Genomic DNA, 20,000 nt, shown 5'->3' on the forward strand with positions numbered 1-20,000 from the left:
CGAAGTCTTTATCTGGTGTCCAGTGACAGGCGGTGAATGGGTCTCTGTCCTCCTGCAGAGACGTAGTCATGTGACGGGAGGAGGGGGAGGGGGGGTCTGCCTCTTCTCATGGTACCTGGATCTATAAATGTCTTTTCCAGCAGGGCCGCCAAAAGATATTCTGATTTACTTTCATGTGACGCAAAGAAAAACCAGGAAAAAATGCTCCAGTTTCTGATTTAATCATCCAAAAGAGATATATATATATATATATATATATATATATATATATATATATATATATATATATATATTTTAAAAAGCCGCCTGTGTTGACTTTAAACGCATGATGTCATCAATCAATCGTTCCGAGCGGCCGTGCCTCAGGAGAGCGGATCGACTGGCGCTAATCGATAATCGAAGCATAAACAAAACTCCAATAGCGACGCTCTTCTTCCGTCGCACCACATCCTGATTTTTATCTCGAGGAAGCGGCCGTGAAACGGCTTCAGCTTTCAGACTCGTGTAGCTGGATTTTTAATCGCATCGGTTCATCGGAAATGTAAATAATAAAAAAATAATCGGATTTCACAACCTGCTGATGTGAACTTTTTTAAAAAGCGCCACGCAGCTTGTAAACTTCCAGCAACTTAATTCCTAATGTAAAGTAAGACGCCGTAGATGCTGCCCGACGTTTGAACCTCCACAGAGAGAGAGATGTTCTTTTTGGTTAGTAAAGAAAAGTCGTCGTAACCGTCTCTTCTGCATCCTAAAAAAAATTTCACAAAAATAATTTATACGCTAAATATGATAATTGCGTGCGAGCGTCCAGCGAAAGGACGGAGCGATGACATTTTGGACCGACGGCACAAAGGCTGAGTGAGTCGCACACGCCAACAACCCCACTCAGTGTGCAGGCAGTGAAGTCACTCATTGACCCCCCCCCACACACACACACACACACACACACACACAAAGACAGTGTGGGTGTATTGTTAGTAGTGATTGTGCGTTGTGTCGAAGCCTTTTGTGCGTTTTGTATAAACACTTCATCTGAAGGCTTCTCCTTGTGCGTCTGCAGGTGATGTGTGAGCAGCACTGATGGAGACGTTCTGAGGGTGACGGTGCTCCTCCTCCTCCTCCTCCTCCTCCTCCTCCTCCTCCTGAAGGCCGCCCAGATGTTCTCTCTCGGTCAGGAAAACATCTCCACCTCCCCTGCTTCCACCAAAGGGCCGGTGAAATATGGAGAGCTCATTGTGCTCGGGTAAGAAGCTCCTCCTCCGAGTCCAGGACTTCTAAATCATCGACTGCTCGTAGATGTGCGCCGGCCTAAAGGATAACATCAGTTTTTAGAGCCGCTTCCTCTCCAGATCGTAATCCACCGCAGTGGAAACGCAGTCGGCTTTATTTGTGCGTCAGGAAACTGCATTTTTCATCTTTCTCCAGTCAGTGTTGAAGCTCATCTCGGTGGCTTTTTTTTAATTTCTTTTTTTAGAGACACCACGACATCCGATAATACAGAATCAGCCAAAGCATTGTGTTCACGAGTTAAGACGTACAGTCACCACCAAAACATCGACCGTAAACAATCTGGTTTTTTTTGCCTTTTCTTAAATGTCAAAAGTTTTTTTTTTTCACAGCCGTCTCACGAATGCACGAAAACTAAAACATATCGACAAAGAACCGCTGCCGGGTCTCCGTCTCCAGAAAGGTTCAAGTCTCAACGAGCTAACTCAGAGAGCCAGTCAAGAAGCAGGTGAGCTTCCACCTCCAGAGTTCCTGAGCGCCTTCGAGTTGTTTGCATTGTTCAAACACGGGAGACAACGGCACGTAAATATATTAAAACGATATTAAAAACCTTTTTTTAATATCCTTCTTCCCAGAAAGCGGCGCAAATTATTTGGTGATAGAAGTCGGCGACATCCAGACGGGAGGGTTTTTTTTATCGCCGTTCGTGTCCGGAGTTTAAAACGAGAACAATCTCTGTCAGTTTTGTTTGAGTTTTTTTTTGTTTTAAATGTTAATACTTCAAACTGACTTTTTTTGGTAGTTTGAGAAATAAAGATGTGTTTCTCGACATAACCCCGAAGCCAAAAATCTCTCCGATATTAAATCGTGTCCACAAGCAGACGTCTAAGAACTTTGCTTGGGGTAAAAAAAAAAAAAAACACTTCAACATTTGGTACATTTTACCATTTTTAATCATGAATTGGTGATCAGAGGTGCACATTTCCTCGCCAGCTCGACGTAGTTTAGCTTCTCGCAGCATTTTATTTTTTTTTCATCTGCAGTTTGAAAATTGCTCAGGAAGCAGCGAAGCTCCACCTCGTCCAGTTAGACGCGTTAAAGAAATAAATAAAAAAACTCCTCTACAGCAAAAAGAAATGCAGCCGACTTCCTGACCCGAAGGCGCCTGTGGTGCTGGGACACGGAGACGCCTCTGGGGAGGGGGGGGAGAGACGCCTTGTTTGCTTCCATATCATCGGGTCCACATGTGGCAATTACACCGCTCGTGAGCTTTTAATTTGAAGGAGCCGGTTTGTGAGGAGGAGGAGGAGGACTTTTATCTGGACACGCAGGAAGTTTGAAAAGAATGGCCCCCCCTCCCAACTGAACCCTGAATGTTGACTTGACCGGCGGCCGCCTGGCTCTGAAGATAACCGCTGGCCCCCCTTTTTTTTTTTTTTTTTTGAAAGCGACATTAAGCTTCATCATCATGTTCCGGCTTTTGTACGTCGACTGAAACGCACCGCTTCCTGTCGCCTGGGAAACACAGATGGGGGCGTGTTTAGCATAGCATAGCATAGCATAGCATAAAGACAGGAAGCAGGGGAAACTGCTCGATGGCTTCTTAAATATTGTCTGTATTTTAAAGTGTCGAAGGAGGTTTTTGGTTACTTTTAAGATGAAAATGTATTTATGAATCAACTCCATATTTTCTAGATGTAGAGTTTGATTATTATCACATTCAGATTTCAAGTCCTAAAAGACATTTTACTTTTAAATTAATCCACTTTTTAATCCATTTCCATTGCTCTCAATCTACAAACACAGAAGAAGACGTAACAGCCGAGACCAAAGACAACAAAAACTGGTGGAAAAAAATTAATACAAAAATTAGACAAATAAGTGGAAAAAAATTGACACGTGGAAAAATAAATAGATCTAATGAAAATAATATTGAATGGGTGAATATGCTCAGGTATAGATGTCAATATACCGTGGGTTTTTTTAACCTACATTATAATGATAATGTGGATTTAATCTGTAAAATCAGAATCCATAATGGCAGTAGGTGGATTATTGATTTTTTTTTTTTTTTTACATTTTTATAAAGTTTTTATATGAACGTAATGAATACAAGAGCGAGTTCACATTCTGTGAACGGCACACAGAGACGCAAACAAAGACCCGGTTTAGGACAATAAATCCCTGTTGGAGGCTTGTTGGTCTACACCCAGACCTTCTCCTCCAGGACTCGGGGGGTGGGGGGGGTCGTGTTTATTGTCTGGGATCAGCATAATTCAGAACCCGGTTCAGCGTGCCGAGAGAGACTCCACCACGGAGAAGAATGCAGCTGACTTCCTGACTGAAGGCCTTTCAGTGGGGCTCCGAGGCCGAACGCTGGTCTGCTTTTGTGTCATTGGATCCAGAACTGAAATGAATCTGTCGGGGACCCTCGACCGGCACGCTGTGAGCAATGAACCGGGACCGGGCTGCTTCTGCTCCAATTATGGGATGGAAATATGTGCATTCATCTACATGTTTAATATAACACTATGAGGCAAAATGTGTATGTATATGTATATATATATATATATATATATATATATATATATATATATATATATATGTGTGTGTGTGTGTGTATATGTATATATATATTTACACACATATATATATATATATATATATATACACACACACAAACATATATATGTGTGTGTGTGTATGTGTATATATATATATATATATATTTTTTTTTAAATGTATTTATTAGTGTGTATGTATATATTCATATACCTTTTCCCCATGCGGTGTGTTCAGGTGCAACGGCTCCCTGCCCAGCGGCGACAAGGGGAGGAGGAAAAGCCGCTTCGCTCTGTGTCGCAGGAACAAAGCCAACGGCGTGAAAGCGAGCACCGTCCACCCGTCCTGCACGCCGCAGGCCGCCAAGGTGAGCGCTCGGCACGCGGGGCAGTAACGCCGTACCTCAGGGCCGATGGCGTGGGAGGGGAAACCTTCTTAAATGTCCCGGAAGCAACATCAGAATGTGAACTTGGCCTCTTTTTTTATTATGTGAAGCGACTGCAATAAACTGACGAGGCAAAAAGAACAGTAATGTGTGTGTGTGTGAGACACAATACACACCTTGTAACAGTGTGTCTCTTGTGTGTTTCTCTGAAGGCCGTCAGCAACAAGGAGCAGCACAGTATTTCATACACTCTGTCCCGGGCACAGACGGTGGTGGTGGAGTACACCCACGACGGCCTTACAGACATGTTCCAGGTCCGTCCACAGCTGTTCACGGTTTAGGGTCAGACCACTACCTGTCGGTTTAAAGGGCCAGCAGCAGGGACCGTGTGACTGTTGGTGGTGTGCATCCCAGAGGGTCAGACCACTACCTGTCGGTTTAAAGGGCCAGCAGCAGGGACCGTGTGACTGTTGGTGGTGTGCATCCCAGAGGGTCAGACCACTACCTGTCGGTTTAAAGGGCCAGCAGCAGGGACCGTGTCTCTTGGTTGACATTTTCAAATGTAGTATTTTGTCGCTTTGGGCGCCCCAAGGCGAGTAAAAGTAAAAAGGCAAAACAATCTAGATTGATAAACAGCACGGCAGGTAAGGGAGGAAAAATATGTATTTGGGATTTTTGTGTAAACTGTCCTTTTTTTAAAAAAAATGTTTACTTTCATTATAAAGGCTTTATTGTCTTCAACTTGCCTTTTTTCTCCCTCTCAGTAAATTTAAACCATGATTATTCGTCAGTGAAGTAAAACGTGTGAACTTCATCACGTGATGGAAAAATAGCTTTTTGATGTTTTATCTTGTTTTTTTTGCATGTGGGTTTGTTGGTAGAATTTCCTGTGAGAAATAAGAAAGCCACAACTGAGGAGTTAGAAACAGAAATGAGAATCAACAAAGCTGCAAACAAATTGCTGTGATGAAAAAAAATCCAGAAACTCTCAAATAAAAGTAGTGATGTCATCCTAGTTTTGCTCTGAAAGCTCTCGTTTCTTGTCGTTGGAGTGGTCGATAACACGCTCGTTGTTTCCGTCGCAGATCGGTCGCTCCACAGAGACTCCCATCGACTTCGTGGTGACGGACACGCTGCCCGGGGGTCACGCCCACGCCGACGGCCAAACGGCCCAGAGCACCATCTCCCGCTTCGCCTGCCGCGTCATCTGCCAGAGGAACCCGCCGTACGCCGCGCGCATCTACGCCGCGGGCTTCGACTCCTCCAAGAACATCTTCCTCGGGGTAGGGAGCGCGGGAACCGGCCGCGGCAGGCGACGCGTCGCTCGATCGGGTTGATTGATTGATTCATCGGTTTATCTCGACGGCTTTTTTTTTTTTCCGCAGGAGAAAGCGGCCAAGTGGCGGACGCAGGACGGTCAGATGGACGGGCTGACCACCAACGGCGTGCTGGTGATGCGCCCGCGCCACGGCTTCAGCCAGGGCTCCACACCCGGCCTGTGGAGGGAGATGTCCGTCTGCGGCAACGTCTTCACGCTGCGGGAAACCAGGTCGTCTCAGCAGAGGGGCAAGATGGTGGGTCTCTTTAACGTCCAACGTGGTGGTCGTTTTTAGTTGACCTTCAGAAGAGATGTTGCGCAACAATTTGCTGAGGATGAATAAAGTTCTATCTTATGTTTTTTTAAATATTGATAGTTGAGTAAATCTTATTGTGTGCTCCCCCCGCCCTCCTTCTCCAGGTGGACCCTGAGTCCAACGAGCTGGTGGACGGGTCCCTCGTGGACCTCTGCGGCGCCACCCTGCTGTGGCGGACGGCCGAGGGCCTGGCGCACACGCCCACCGTCAAGCACCTGGAGGCGCTGCGGCAGGAGCTGAACGCCGGGCGGCCGCAGTGCCCCGTGGGCTTCAACACGCTGGCGTTCCCCAGCATGCGCCGCAGAGACGTGGTGGACGAGAGGCAGCCCTGGGCCTACCTGCGCTGCGGCCACGTGCACGGCTACCACGGCTGGGGCGGGCGCCGCCACCCCGAGGCGGAGGCGGAGTGCCCGGAGAGAGAGTGCCCCATGTGCCGGACGCGGGGCCCTTACAAGCCGCTGTGGCTGGGCTGCGAGGCGGGCTTCTGCGTGGACGCCGAGCCCCCCAGCCACGCCTTCGTGCCCTGCGGCCACGTCGGCTCGGAGAAGACGACGGCCTTCTGGAGTCGGATCCCGCTGCCGCACAGCACGCACACCTTCCACGCCGCGTGCCCGTTCTGCATCGAGCCGCTGGGCGGAGAGTCCGGCTGCATCCGGCTCATCTTCCAAAGCCCGCTGGACTAGACGCCACAAAACCACATCAGGGTGGACAAGAACTGTACGCTTTTTTTTTTTTTCGTAACTTAATTTTGTATAACTTAATTTAACTTAATGTTGACCAGTATAGATGCCAGATGTTGGCTTTGCCTTACACCTTTTTTATAATTTATTCCTTTTACCTCTTCAGTAAAGTGTTTTTGTAAATTAATGTCTCTCACTGCCTTAAAACTGGATTTCACTGTGACCCACTTCCTGTTTTTAAAAGCAGAATATTTATGAAAACCGTAAAAAAATTAAAAAAATACACTTGAACTTTTTCGTGATGCAGCGAATGCAGATTAACTGTATTTTATGACCTTTTTTAATACTTTTTTATCACGACTTTACAAAAATATATTCTTTGGGAAATATTTTACGGCGCTGTCTTGTAATTTTGAAAAACGTCCAACCTGAATGTCACTTCCTAAACAATATGCAAATGTGCTTCAGGCTTGAATGACAATAAACCAGCTTGATTCGGTTGTCACATGAGGAAGAAACTCTCAGTAAACACTTCCTGTTTGTTTGTTTGTTGCAGCTTCTGGCAAAGTGCTCTTAAACATTTACATTTACACATGAAAAAAGCTTGATATAATACAAAAGAGGAAACTATACCATAATATCAATGCATACCAATACTAAAACATCTCAAGTGACCGATGACTTTGCTGACCTTTCCTCTAGCGCCACCATGAGGCCAAAACCTCATGCTTTTATGTAAGAAATGTTTTAAATGATTTTCTATTGCTTCCTCCGAATTTCACCAATCATCTTCCTGTTCCCCAGAGGTGGAACTTTTCCTTATATTCTGATAAATTGACATCATTAAAACTTAAATTGTTTAGCTCTTACCATCTGGAGGTTGACTTTTACTTCAGATTTTCAGACCTTCATATACAACAAACTAAATCTTTCATTTAGTGGCTTTTACAGTTTTCTCAGACATGGTAGGCTCACTTAAAAGGTGAAAGGTTTTAATCATCAGTTCACCAGCAGAAAGGATTATCCTGAGCAATGTGAAGAAAAAAAAGTCAAACTTTTGATGATTTAACTTAAAATATTTGGCTGCTCAACAAGGGAGATGTAACATTAATTCAGTTAATTGTCAGGGTCATATGCATATATATATATTTTATATATATATATATATACATTACGGAATCTTGAATATATATATTTATATATATAAACATATATACTGTGTATATATATATATTATATATGTGTGTATATATATATTCAAGATTTAGAAATAGATTAGAAATATACAATATGAACTAAGTGGGTGGGATGACTACTTTAAATGCGTGTAAAGGCGGCAGCTGGCCAGCAGGTGGCGGCAGCGAGCTTCAAGCGAAGGGAAAGAAGAAGACAACACGGACGGCCCCGCCCCCTTCCTCCTCTCGCAGTGCATGATGGTCAGTGGACTGTTGCTATCCGCTGTGTGTCCTGCTGTTTTCCTCCCGGTTCCTCCGGCGTTCCTGCGATGGTGAAGAGGAGAAGCACCGGCTGCTGTGCCTCACACGACAGGTAACGGAAGCGACCGGAGTTCCCCCCGGAGTCACGGAGCTCCCCCCCCCCGCCCCCGGTTCGTCTCTCGGCTCCGTTCCGCCTGTCAGAGAGAGAGAGGCAGCCGTTAGCTTCCCGGCTAACCCCGCTAGCTCGTCTACGTGTAACCGCCGCTTGTGTCACGAGCCGCGGGCTCTCGCAGCCTCGTCGGCCCTTGTCCTGGAAGTATCAGAGTATTCCATTAGCTGGTCAAGTACTGGACACGTTCGAGGTACTTTTACTACACTAGCCGACCGGATGTAGAGGTGTTGAACACATCCACAGCTGTAGCTGCTGTGATGTTGATGTACAAACATCATTTATTATGGTAAATAAACACTCACGGGGAACGTTTTACTGCACAATTTGTCCTTAAAACTTGGAGTACATTTGTTTTGTGTGTGTGATCACAGTGAAGAACAGGACGAACATGTATATGATACACATACATATACATACATACATACATACATACATACATACATACATACATAGATACATACATAGATACATACACATACATACATAGATACATACACATACATACATACATACATACACATACATACATACATACATGGATACATACATACATACATGCATACATAAAGATACACACACACACATGTATGTACATACATAAAGATACACACATGTATATGTAAAGATACAGATATACATACTTAAAGATGCACACATATAGATACACATGCACATATTCATACATAAAGATACACACACGTATGTACAAGCGTAAAGATACACACAACACATGTATATGTAAAGATACAGACACACAGATATATATACATAAATATACACACATATATATTATATATATATATACACATACATAAAGATACATGCATATATACATAAAGATACACATATATACATGCATATAGATACACTCACACATAGACATACATAAACATACACACACATATACATACATAAACATATACATACATAAAGATACACATATATACATACATAAAGATACACATATATACATACATAAAGATACACACATATATACATAAATATACACATATATACATACATAAAGATACACATATATACATACATAAAGATACACACATATACATACATAAAGATACACATATATACACACATAAAGATACACATGTATACATACATAAAGATACACATAACCAAAGACAGTTTTTTACAGTGAGCTATTAGTACTTTTACTTGAATACTTCTTCCACGTCTGGAAGGCGGCGCAATGATTTGACTTTTCAAGCAAAACTCAACATTTTTTAAATGTAATATTTAAATTCTGAATATTTTCACATTGGTTTGGGGGAGAAGTAACGTTAAGATTTATGGATTAAAACAACTTAACTCAACGTTCAACAGACTGTTAACAGTCTTTCCTAAACTTCGCTTATCTTAGTTTACCTTTACAATAAGGATTAATAAGTTTGATTAATGAATACATTCAGGGTTTATTGAATGTATTTGGGGTTTTGTTAATCGAGGAATACATTCAGAACTTTAAGGATACGTTATTTATTCTCTAACAAGAAGAGAGGAACTCAATATTACACAAAAAAGAGCTTTTATCAAGTCTGTAAAATGACCCAGAGTACGTCAGAGAGATTTAGACACAGACACATTAGTTTCTATATTAGCCATAAAAGGGTTTCAATGAAAGTACATTAAATGTAAGATCCAGCTGTGTTCTTTTGAAGTTTGACAAATTATTTGGGATGAAAAGTCGTGACATCTCGTCCTCTCCCGTGTCCATTCTGACCGTTCTCTTTTTAATCCGTCTTTTCTGAGTCCCTTAGAATGGCTTGAGTACCGGTTCTGTGTTATGTTTATATTATGACGTGACTTAGGCTTTACGGTGGTTTTGATGGGCTGTATACTGGAAGACTTCTTCATCATCATCATCATCATCATCATCATCATCATCAGTGTGATGAGATTACCAGCAGAGGGTTTTACAGTCGCAGTCGGATTCGAGCTGAAACGGCGCCTCTCCGCCGTGACGTGAAGGACGTGAAGCTTATTTATAATACTTGTTTTGATTTCTTTTATTACGTCTCTTGTTTGCACTTTCTGTATGCGAGACTAATAAAGGGTTATTTTTATTTAATACAAAACAAAGTCAAACTTCATATGTCCGTGTCAACAATACGACGTTGAAATAAGTTTAATGTCACGTAAAACAAAAGAAAGATTTTGGAGATGGTTTGACACATTAAAAAGATAATTATTCACTTAAACACCTAAAAATCTTCTATATATAAAGTCTACGCTGATACTGAAATGCTGTTTTTTAATGCAAGCATAAATATGTTTTAAAATCTTATTTTTTTTTTTTTACAAAGAAACATTTCTTAAACCAGCGTTGTTTATGTTAAAAAAACGTCTCAAATGATTTTGGGTAGTAGCTCAGAACTGTGACCTTCCTCTGGATTTCCCCTCCATGGTTTTGTTTTTCACTGCATATTTATATCCTTTTGGTTTCCAGCTGCTGTTTTCTGATTTAAAAACCTTTTTTTTTTTTTTACCTGCTCGGCAAACAGCTACAGACCAGCTGCTGAAGAAGAGACGGATATTTTCTCGGTGGAGACCAAAAACGGAGCTAAAAAAAACCCAGATAATATTGGACTCGCGTACACTTTCTGTGTCCAAAGTTTAAAACGATTTATAATCTTCTCTTATGGAAAGTGCGCATTCTCCTTTTTGTATCTTAACGCCAGCTCTCTTCTCTTCTCTCGTGCCCGTCCGTCTCCAGCTAGCCTCCCGGGAGGCGAGTCCCAATGCCATGGCGTCCAGCCACGGCTCCTCCCCAGTGCCTCGCGGAGGCCGAGATGGGATCTATCGCAAGGAGCGCGACACGCCGCCGCCCCCCCGATGCCGGTCCGTCCGCTCCCTGCCCGACGTCTGCCCCAAGGAGCCCACCGGTAGATTAAAAACAGCTGCTTTCTATAATGTTTTAGCGGTTGTTGACGTCGTTTAAGGGCTTTAACGAAACAGATCGTTACCATTTAGGGAATATCTGAAGATATTTAGTTTACAATTTAAATAAAACAAAGAAAACGAGCCACTGTTTAAATTTTAAGACGCTCTTAAAAATTTTTTTCTGCAGGCGATGGGCGGGGCCTGTGCGACGGCCCGTCCGTGGTGGCGGAGCACGACCGGTGGACGGTGTACAGCTCGAAGGTCAACCTCCCCGCCGCGCTGAACGACCCGCGGCTCGCCAAGCGGGAGTCCGACTTCTTCACCAAAACGTGGGGGCTGGACTTCGCCGAGACGGAGGTGATGCCCTCCTTCTACCTCCCCAACATCACCCGGGAACACTTCGGCCCTTACCTGCAGGAGATGACTCAGGTAACGCACCCACGATGAATAACCACTACCCTGATTTATGCTGGAGGAGGAGGGCGTGGCTTTGACGCTGATCATGTGACTCGCTCGTCTTTTTTTATTCAGACTGTGTGAGCAGTGTCTATATCTGTAGAGATTCATTGTTATTGTTTAAAAATAAAAAGCTTTTATTTTGAAATGAATGTGCTGAAACGAGGCTGTCGCACGTGCACAGTGCACGTGCGTGAGAGGCGAGGTAACCGTTGCACGTCCTGGGCGTCGCGGTACCTTTACTTCACCTCGTGGGCGTGTCAGGAATCCTGTTGAAGCTGTTTTTTTTGTTTTTTTTATTGTCATCTTTTTGGCTCAATACATAAACCCTTTGATATAAACGAGATAACCAAAGAGCAGTTTCAACATTAATTTTTTTTTAAAATTCTGTGCTCTGTACTATCATAATTTATTACTTATTTTTTGGTGGTACAAATAATGTATTATTTTCATATGCACAACGATTACAGAGAAGCAGTCGTTGGCTCTCAGGCCCAACAATGGACATAAAATATGTATAAAAGTAAAAATATTTAATAAAATTCTAGGTCTAAATAAAATAAAATGTGCTGAGAGATTATCCAGTAGTAATGTGAGTTACAGGTGTGATTTGCCCTCTTTTTGTGAGCTTTCATCCAATTAGACGCATTAAAAGTCAATTTCACCGCTTCACTTGAAAACTGATGAAACCGTTAAAAACGGGAGGATTTTCAAACAAGTTCTGGTGTCTTTTTTTCTGATTTCTAAGGAGATTTATAGACATTTGGTCACAAATTTGACTCTCACAGAATTTAAATATTATTTGTGTAATTGCATACACATAATTTATATCATGTGTGTTAAAGTGTGACTGAGAAATGATCCCGAGAAGAAGATTTAGCACAAAAAGGGACTAAAAAAAACATTATAACTTTGGAAGATGTTCACTTGCTTTGTCTGACGCCGACTCCTGAAGTCTCAAATTTCACTTCCACACGTGAGCGTGTGAGAAAAAAGGTGTTCCTGAACTCCAATTGGCTGGAAAAACTTTGGTAAAAATAATACGGGATGAAAAAATGTCTCCGAAGCTTCATTCCACTTCCTGTCTGATCAAACGGCTCTCTTCTCTCATCTGTCACAGCAGCGTTGTTGTTGTTGTTTTTCTACTTGTGCACTAGTTGATGATTAGTGGTTGTTGCACCGCGGATGGAGGGATTTATGGGATGCACTTACAAGCAGAACAACATAAAGGAGCAGCTGCAAAGTGTCGACTGTTTCCTAGGTTGTTGTTACAGGATGAAATCATTCAACATGTCAAACTCTGGACGATCAGCTATTTTACACTGATTCTTCTTTCTGCTGCCATATTCAGACGGTTCAACGTATTCAAATATCTTTTAGGAGGTTCATTATTTGTTGTCCCCTTTTTAATTGGGTGTAAGTGTCCAGATAAGGATCATCACAAGCCACCAGCAGTGTGTGTTTTCTGGTTCGCCTTTTCTTATTCTTCCTTTTTATGGTGTACGAAGTTTTGCCAACATGGTTAATAAGAAATCTGCTCATACAACAGTATACATATATAATTTATTTTCTTTTTCTTTTTCTTATTATTCTTTATATATATATATATATATATATATATATATATATATATATATATATATATATATATATATATATATATTATATTCCTTTTTAATATATATATTTCTTTTTAAATATATATATTTTTTTCTTTATGTATTTTTATATATATCTTTTGAATATAAATTTCATTTTATATATATATATATATACAGTATATTCTTTTTTATATATTTAAAAAACAAATATATATGTATATATATATATATAAAAATATATATATTTTTATATATTTTTATATATATATATATATATATATTTAAAAAAAAAAAAAATATATATATATATATATATATATATATATATATATATATATATATTTTAATAAATATACTACTTGGCTTTATATGAATTTCCTTGTCGTTGTTGAAGGAAATAGAAGTTTTTAAATTGGCTATAAAACTCCTCAGATAAGCAGAGTCTGGTTTCCCTTTGAGGTTTTTAGACTTTGTCACCTGAACCGACTCGTTTTCAGTTCCTGATCTTTTTTTGTTGTTGTTGTTGTTGTTGTTTTTGACGTCGCCACCTGTCAGTCACCGTTTCCTCCTTCTGGGTTTCATAATGACTTCTTTAAAAAAAACACGAGACGAGACCCCAGCGGTCACATATTCCTCTGACGCTTCCTCATTCCTGTCATGTGCTGTTTTTATTGTTCTCATTTGACAGGTCGGGAAGCTCTGGTGTTTTAGTCCTCTAGCGCCTCCCTCTGGCCGAACGTGACATTACACACGGGGGGTTATTGTGGCTGCAGAGTTTTAATTAAATTTAATTTAAAAAACCTGTCTTTCTGTGTCTGTTTTTCTTTAATTTTTTTTTTAGAGGGAAAGAATCCACGAACGCTGCAAGTCGATCTGTCCCAACAAAGACGACGTGGACGCCGCCTCCAGCATCGCCTCCAACCACGGTATGAATTATTAACCGGGAACAATGAGCCCTGCAGGAAGCGGAGACGATTATCAACCAAAGATGTACTTTCTAGGTTTTTTTTAAATGAGTAACCTCTCACAAACCAAAACTTTCCACTTTCCTTTCAGATCACTTCTTAGAACTCTTTTTTCCTTTTTTAATTTACAATAATTGATCCAAATTGTTATGATAATTGTGTTTTTTTAAACGCTGCGCATTTAAAAATGACCTCCGGTGTTTGTTTTAGCGTTGTATTTCTTGTTCGTTTTATTTAATTATTATTTTTTTTTTTTAGTCTGGAGTACTGTGTAACTTTTAATTTGAGAGGCGCAATACAAACAAAACTTTATTTAACTAATATTATTACAGTACTTCTGTACATGTGTGTCTATGCTAATTGTAACAAACTCATACTTGAGCTTCAAAAACGTCTTCTTCGGTGCTTTTCATCCACAAATATAAACGCAAATCAGTTTTTACTTGTTTAATCAAACAACTGTCGTCCAGAATGTAAAAATACCCTAAAAACACAACTGACTGAATCCCAAATGACTGATCCAGAACGTTTCTTTGTTTTCTAGAAAAATCCAGAGTTGAGCTGGAACAAGTCCCGAAGGTAACGCTTCCACCTCCCAGCCGGAGGAACTGAATCTTCTACTCTTATTTATTTTTTACTTTTTATAGTTGCATAAACTAGATTAAACTCTGCTTCTCAACGGGCAGTTAGACAGACAGCTTGTTCCTCAGGTGGTTTTATATTTAAGTCTCCGAATGGACCGTATTCTCATTTATTAAAAATAATGTTGATCTCATGACGGATCGGCTTGTTTTCACCGATATGTGAGTCAGATATTTGTGTCTCACGACGTCTCTCTGGGCTTTGAATGCTGCAGATCTTCATGAAGCCCGAGTTTGCTCTGGAGAACCCCGCCACCTTCAACAGCGTGCTGCCCTGGTCGCACTTCAACAGCGCCGGAGGGAAGAGCAACCGAGACGTGGCCTCCTCCAAGCTGCTGCAGGAGAAGGTGAAGCCGCTCGCCACCACTCACGATCACACGACTCCCGAGTGTAACCTTTTAACCTGAGCCCCCCCCCCCGCGTCCTCCTCCTCCTCCAGCTGAGCCACTACCTGGACGTGGTGGAGGTGAGCATCGCCCGGCAGATCTCGCTGCGCTCCGACGCGTTCTTCCACGCCATGTCGTCGCAGCACGAGCTGCAGGACCGTCTGCGGGAGACGCAGCGGGCCGTGGCCGTCCTGCGGGGCCGCACCGCCGCCATCGACCGCATCATGTGCCGGGGGCCCCTGCAGGCCCTCCGCACCGCCCTGACCCGCAACAACTGCGCCAAGCTGCACAACAAGCTGAAGCTGATGGCGGCGGTGCACCAGACGCAGCCCACCGTGCAGCTGCTGCTCTCCACCTCCGAGTTCGTCGGAGCGCTGGAGCTCATCTCCACCACCAAGGAGGTGCTGCAGCAGGAGCTGCAGGGAATCCACAGCTTCAGGTGACGAGGGAGCGTTTGTTTAATCCGTCTTTACAGACGGGCGTCGTGTGCGGACGGCTCGGCTTCTTCACGGACATTTTCTTTTGTCTCCCCCCCTCAGACATCTGGGCTCCCAGCTGTGCGAGCTGGAGAAGCTGATCGACAAGATGATGGTGGAGGATTTCAGCATGTACGCCCGCAGCGACCTGAACCGCAGCCTGAGGGACGAGCCGCTCGTCCTCGAGAAGGTCTGAACAAGCTCCTCCCTCACCGGCACGGCGGTCATGCATTCCCGTGTTTGTCACCTTTTCTTACATGCAAAAAAAAAAAAAAACTCTTTACGCAGATTAATAACAAATAGATATATTTATTTATTTATAATAAATATTCATTCGGAATGAATAAATATTTATTATAAATATATATTTATAATATTATATAATATATTATAAATAAATATATATATATATTATAAATACATTAATTTATTTATTTATAATACATATGTATTCATAATGAATACATATTTATTATAAATATATATATATTTATAATAAATATATATATTCATAATGAATAAATATGTATTATAAATATATATACATCATTTATATATGTTTAACAGATGATGTGCTCATCACAGGGTCACAAACCAAACGTTGCCTCGCAGAAGGTGGGACGCACACGCACACGCACACGCAAAACACGCCCGGCTCGGTCGCCACGATGTTGATCAGTGATCGATCGAATATCGTGTCTGTAAATAATCCTTTTGAGTGTTTGTTTTGATGTGCTTGGCGTGCCAGACGGGTGGAGTTAAACTGCTTTAGATGATTCAGGTGGTGTCGGAGCTCCAGAACACCTTTTTAAAGCCCTCTGGTCTCCAGGCAGGTTAAAGAAACACTCTGAATAATTATTAATTAACATTTTGGGCTAGTTTGGGTTTTTGCAATTTATTTATTAATATTTATTCTCAGTCAAATCATGTGGCGATAGTGAGGACTTTTGATATTGTGGTACAAAATTAATGATTAAAGCAAATACTGTTTAATATAATCTTCTCTAAACAAATTCATTGAATAATAATCACTATGAAAACCTTGACTGCAGTAATGAATTAAGTTTTATTGGGTTTTATGTCTCTTTTATCAATTTAAATATTAGTTTTATTAAGTTTTAGTTGGTGTAAAAGCAATAAAAGATCATTATTTTGTGTCAAATTAATTTTAAATAACCGTGATTCAAAATTCTTTAGCCACACCTTTTTAATTTTACTGTCTTCATGTGATTATTTTTTTTTTGTAATGAATTTTTGGCAAGATTATAATAACCTTGAATTTGCTGCTCAAAATCCTAATTTTCATACAATTGAATCACATTTCATTCGGAATGACACGCTGTCAAGGACTGTGTGTGTGTGTGTGTGTGTGTGTGTGTGTGTGTGTGTGTGTGTGTGTGTGTGTGTGTGTGTGTGTGTGTGTGTGTGTGTGTGTGTGTGTGTGTGTGTGTGTGTGTGTGTGTGTGTGTGTGTGTGTGTGTGTGTGTGTGTGTTTGTCTTAGGAGCGTCTGGAGTCCCTGGTGTTCGGCCTGCTGCGGCAGAGGAAGCTGGACTTTCTGGACATTTACAGCGATGAGATGATCACGGCTGCGAAGGCCATCGTCCCTCAGGTAAAAACCTCCCGGCCGCGTGCCGCACGTCGCTAAACTGCAGATCGGGGATCAGTTGTTTAGTTATTATGGGATGGAAGGAAGAGAAAAAGAATAGTCACTTCATCTGACTCGTTGGTGTTTTTCAGTGCGTGTCAGAGAATGTTTTGCACATGGAAGACATCGACACTGAAGTCATCACTAAGTGAGTAGAGATGTGAACGTAGTTAATCTGTTTATTACAGTACATTATTATAATGTAATATATATATATATTATATGTATATAATGTAATATATATATATATTATATGTATATAATGTAATATATATATATATATATATATATAATGTAATATGTGTGTGTGTGTGTGTGTGTGTGTGTATATATATATATATATAATATTATATATGTAATATATCTATATATATGTAATATATATGTAATATATATATATATAAAATTATTATAATGTTATATATATATATATATATATATATATATTACATTATTATAATGTTATATATATATATATATATATATATATATATATATATTACATTATTGTAATGTAAAGAGTTTCATTACATCATAGTAAGTATTTAAGTACAATTATGAGGTTCTTGCACTTGGGTATTTCCATTTTATTCTACTTCATACTTCTACTTTTTAATACTCTATTTACATCTCAAATGCAAATGTTGTATTTTAATTTTACTGCAGTACATTTATCTTTAAGCTTTTATTCCTTTACTGATTCAGATTAATAATACAAAAATATAAATCGACTAATACATTATGACGTATTCACTTGGATTAAGCCTCCCAGCAGTAAATAATAATATATATAATATGCTCTACTTTTACCGTGTGTGTGTGTGTGTGTGTGTGTGTGTGTGTGTGTGTGTGTGTGTGTGGTGTGTGTGTGTGTGTGTGTGTGTGTGTGTGTGTGTGTGTGTGTGTGTGTGTGTGTGTGTGTGTGTGTGTGTGTGTGTGTGTGTGTGTGTGTGTGTGTGTGTGTGTGTGTGTGTGTGTGTGTGTGTGTGTGTGTGTGTGTGTGTGTGTGTGTGTGTGTGTGTGTGTGTGTGTGTGTGTGTGTGTGTGTGTGTGTGTGTGTGTGTGTGTAGGTTAACTGACCAGATGCGTCTCATGACGTTCCCTCAGTGGTTCGAGCTGCTGGAAAACATCTTTGAGAGTTTCCTTCTCTTCCTGCAGAAGATCCAAGTGGGTCAAAACTCTAATTTATGTCCTTTTTAATGCATTTTACGTTACGGAATAATCTCTTTTTAACCGTCTTGACGTGATTTGAACCCCCGCTGTCCGCCAGGCCACCCTGAGCGTGGTCACGAACGTGGTTCTGGAGGTTCTGGCCTCGAACCAGAGGAACCGGCTCCCGGAGGAGGGGGCCGTATCGGGGGCTCCTGTCCCGGAGGCCCCCCGCGGCCCGTCGCTCCTGCAGGGGGAAGCCGAGCTGGCCTACCTCACCCACGAGGGCCTGTTCATCAGCGACGCTCTGAACGAGGCCCAGCAGCAGCAGGTGGGGGTGGGGGGGTTGGAGGTCCAGGATCAGGGCTCTGCCGCGGGCTCCAGGATCCAGCAGAGTCTGGCGGAGCCGGCCGGCAGCGACTCGGCACAGAACTCCATCAGCAGGGACCAGAGCTTCATGTACGTTCTCTCTCTTTTTCTTTTATGCAGGTTATTTTTTGGCACGACGGATCTTCTAATGATGAATTCAGGGTTATTTTGGGGACAGCGCTGATGGGTTGTTGGTTAAAAAACTAATTTGGGGCACATTTGTTGGTACAAAAGCAAATAATTTGATGGTAAAGTCGCACAAAAACTGAACCGGAGGATAACACGGAAGCCAAACTTTCAATATAACTGAATTGTTTTGTTTTAATGAAGTTACACAAATGCAAAATACAGCAAATCCTAAAAAAATATCTGTATTTAGTCCCCGTGTAGGAAAGATATAAAAACACGGCTACAGCGTCATAGAGGATATTAGTGAAGGTTACAACAGACTTAATACAAATAATAACAATAAGATTTGATATTTGGGTCTACCCTTGTTCTATTGTTTAAGTAAGGCAGCTTTTCTTTATATTCAAAGAGCAATAAAAGGCGTTAGAAAAAACAATAAGCGATCCAAAAACTAGAATAAAATCCGGTTAAAGTGCAGTAAAGTGTGATTCTTCACATAAAAACCGGAGGAGGTGAAGCATCTGAAGCTTCCAGGTGAAGGTGTTCAGCGAGTGTGTCGCTCTGCAGTTCCGGTGACGCCATGATGCCCACGGACCTGGAGCTGAACCGCGTGATCAACAACCTCCAGGAGCTGCTGCACGCCGCCTCCGACGTCAGCCACGACCGCTGCGTCAAGGTCCTCACGGCCAGAGCCAAGGTACCGAACATCGCCGCGGAGACCGCTTCCTTAAACACGTTAAAGAGTCGCGCTTCAGTGTGTTTTATTTAAGGAATGACGGGGTTCACGATGTTTGTAAGAGCAGAAATAGTTTTTGATGTGTTGTGTCCCTGTGAACTAATCCTGTTTCATTATTATATAATGTTTTTAATAAAAACTGCATCTTATAGTTAAGTTTGAAAACACATTTTTTAGCACAATATTTTAAAATAATATTTTTTATATAAAGATGCATATGCCTAGAAATTAATTTAAGACATCGATATATATTTATTTTTAAATGAATTTCCTTAGATTATTGAGGTTGAAATGAATTTAAGACATTGCTATATTTTAATATAATTTATTATTATTTTTAATGAATTTCCTTAGATTATTGAGGTTGAAATTAATTTAAAACGTTGATATATTTGTATATATTTTATTATTTTAATTAATTTCCTTAAGATTATTTAGGTTGAAATTAATTT

General features: G+C 41.1%; 3 protein-coding genes across 6 annotated transcripts in view; 2 read left to right on the forward strand and 1 right to left on the reverse strand.

Moving 5' to 3' along the window:
* LOC117732899 (E3 ubiquitin-protein ligase pellino homolog 1-like) overlaps positions 1-7,019 on the forward strand; it is a 10,080-nt gene extending 3,061 nt beyond the window's left edge. Inside the window, exons 2-7 of the mRNA XM_034536147.1 lie at positions 1,061-1,243; positions 4,027-4,156; positions 4,387-4,488; positions 5,260-5,457; positions 5,560-5,748; positions 5,913-7,019. Coding sequence (XP_034392038.1) covers positions 1,158-1,243; positions 4,027-4,156; positions 4,387-4,488; positions 5,260-5,457; positions 5,560-5,748; positions 5,913-6,491 — 1,284 coding nt within the window. The 5' untranslated portion in view covers positions 1,061-1,157 and the 3' untranslated portion in view covers positions 6,492-7,019. The remainder of the gene's footprint in view (positions 1-1,060; positions 1,244-4,026; positions 4,157-4,386; positions 4,489-5,259; positions 5,458-5,559; positions 5,749-5,912) is intronic.
* LOC117732666 (E3 ubiquitin-protein ligase TRIM21-like) overlaps positions 1-20,000 on the reverse strand; it is a 703,346-nt gene that overhangs the window by 297,000 nt on the left and 386,346 nt on the right. The window lies entirely within an intron of this gene.
* Positions 7,905-20,000, forward strand: part of vps54 (VPS54 subunit of GARP complex) — an 18,621-nt gene continuing 6,525 nt past the window's right edge. The window contains exons 1-14 of one of the 3 annotated variants that reach the window (XM_034535325.1): positions 7,905-8,036; positions 10,828-10,996; positions 11,182-11,423; positions 13,893-13,977; positions 14,561-14,595; positions 14,873-15,004; positions 15,097-15,482; positions 15,583-15,709; positions 16,087-16,134; positions 17,022-17,129; positions 17,258-17,313; positions 18,236-18,332; positions 18,436-18,773; positions 19,380-19,509. In XM_034535325.1, the coding sequence (XP_034391216.1) occupies positions 10,858-10,996; positions 11,182-11,423; positions 13,893-13,977; positions 14,561-14,595; positions 14,873-15,004; positions 15,097-15,482; positions 15,583-15,709; positions 16,087-16,134; positions 17,022-17,129; positions 17,258-17,313; positions 18,236-18,332; positions 18,436-18,773; positions 19,380-19,509 (1,923 nt within the window). In that variant the 5' untranslated portion in view covers positions 7,905-8,036; positions 10,828-10,857. The remainder of the gene's footprint in view (positions 8,037-10,827; positions 10,997-11,181; positions 11,424-13,892; positions 13,978-14,560; positions 14,596-14,872; positions 15,005-15,096; positions 15,483-15,582; positions 15,710-16,086; positions 16,135-17,021; positions 17,130-17,257; positions 17,314-18,235; positions 18,333-18,435; positions 18,774-19,379; positions 19,510-20,000) is intronic. The other 2 variants (XM_034535333.1, XM_034535342.1) reach the window with 2 other exon arrangements.

This window comes from Cyclopterus lumpus, chromosome 1, assembly GCF_009769545.1.
Source record: "Cyclopterus lumpus isolate fCycLum1 chromosome 1, fCycLum1.pri, whole genome shotgun sequence".
Taxonomy (NCBI): Eukaryota; Metazoa; Chordata; class Actinopteri; order Perciformes; family Cyclopteridae; genus Cyclopterus; species Cyclopterus lumpus.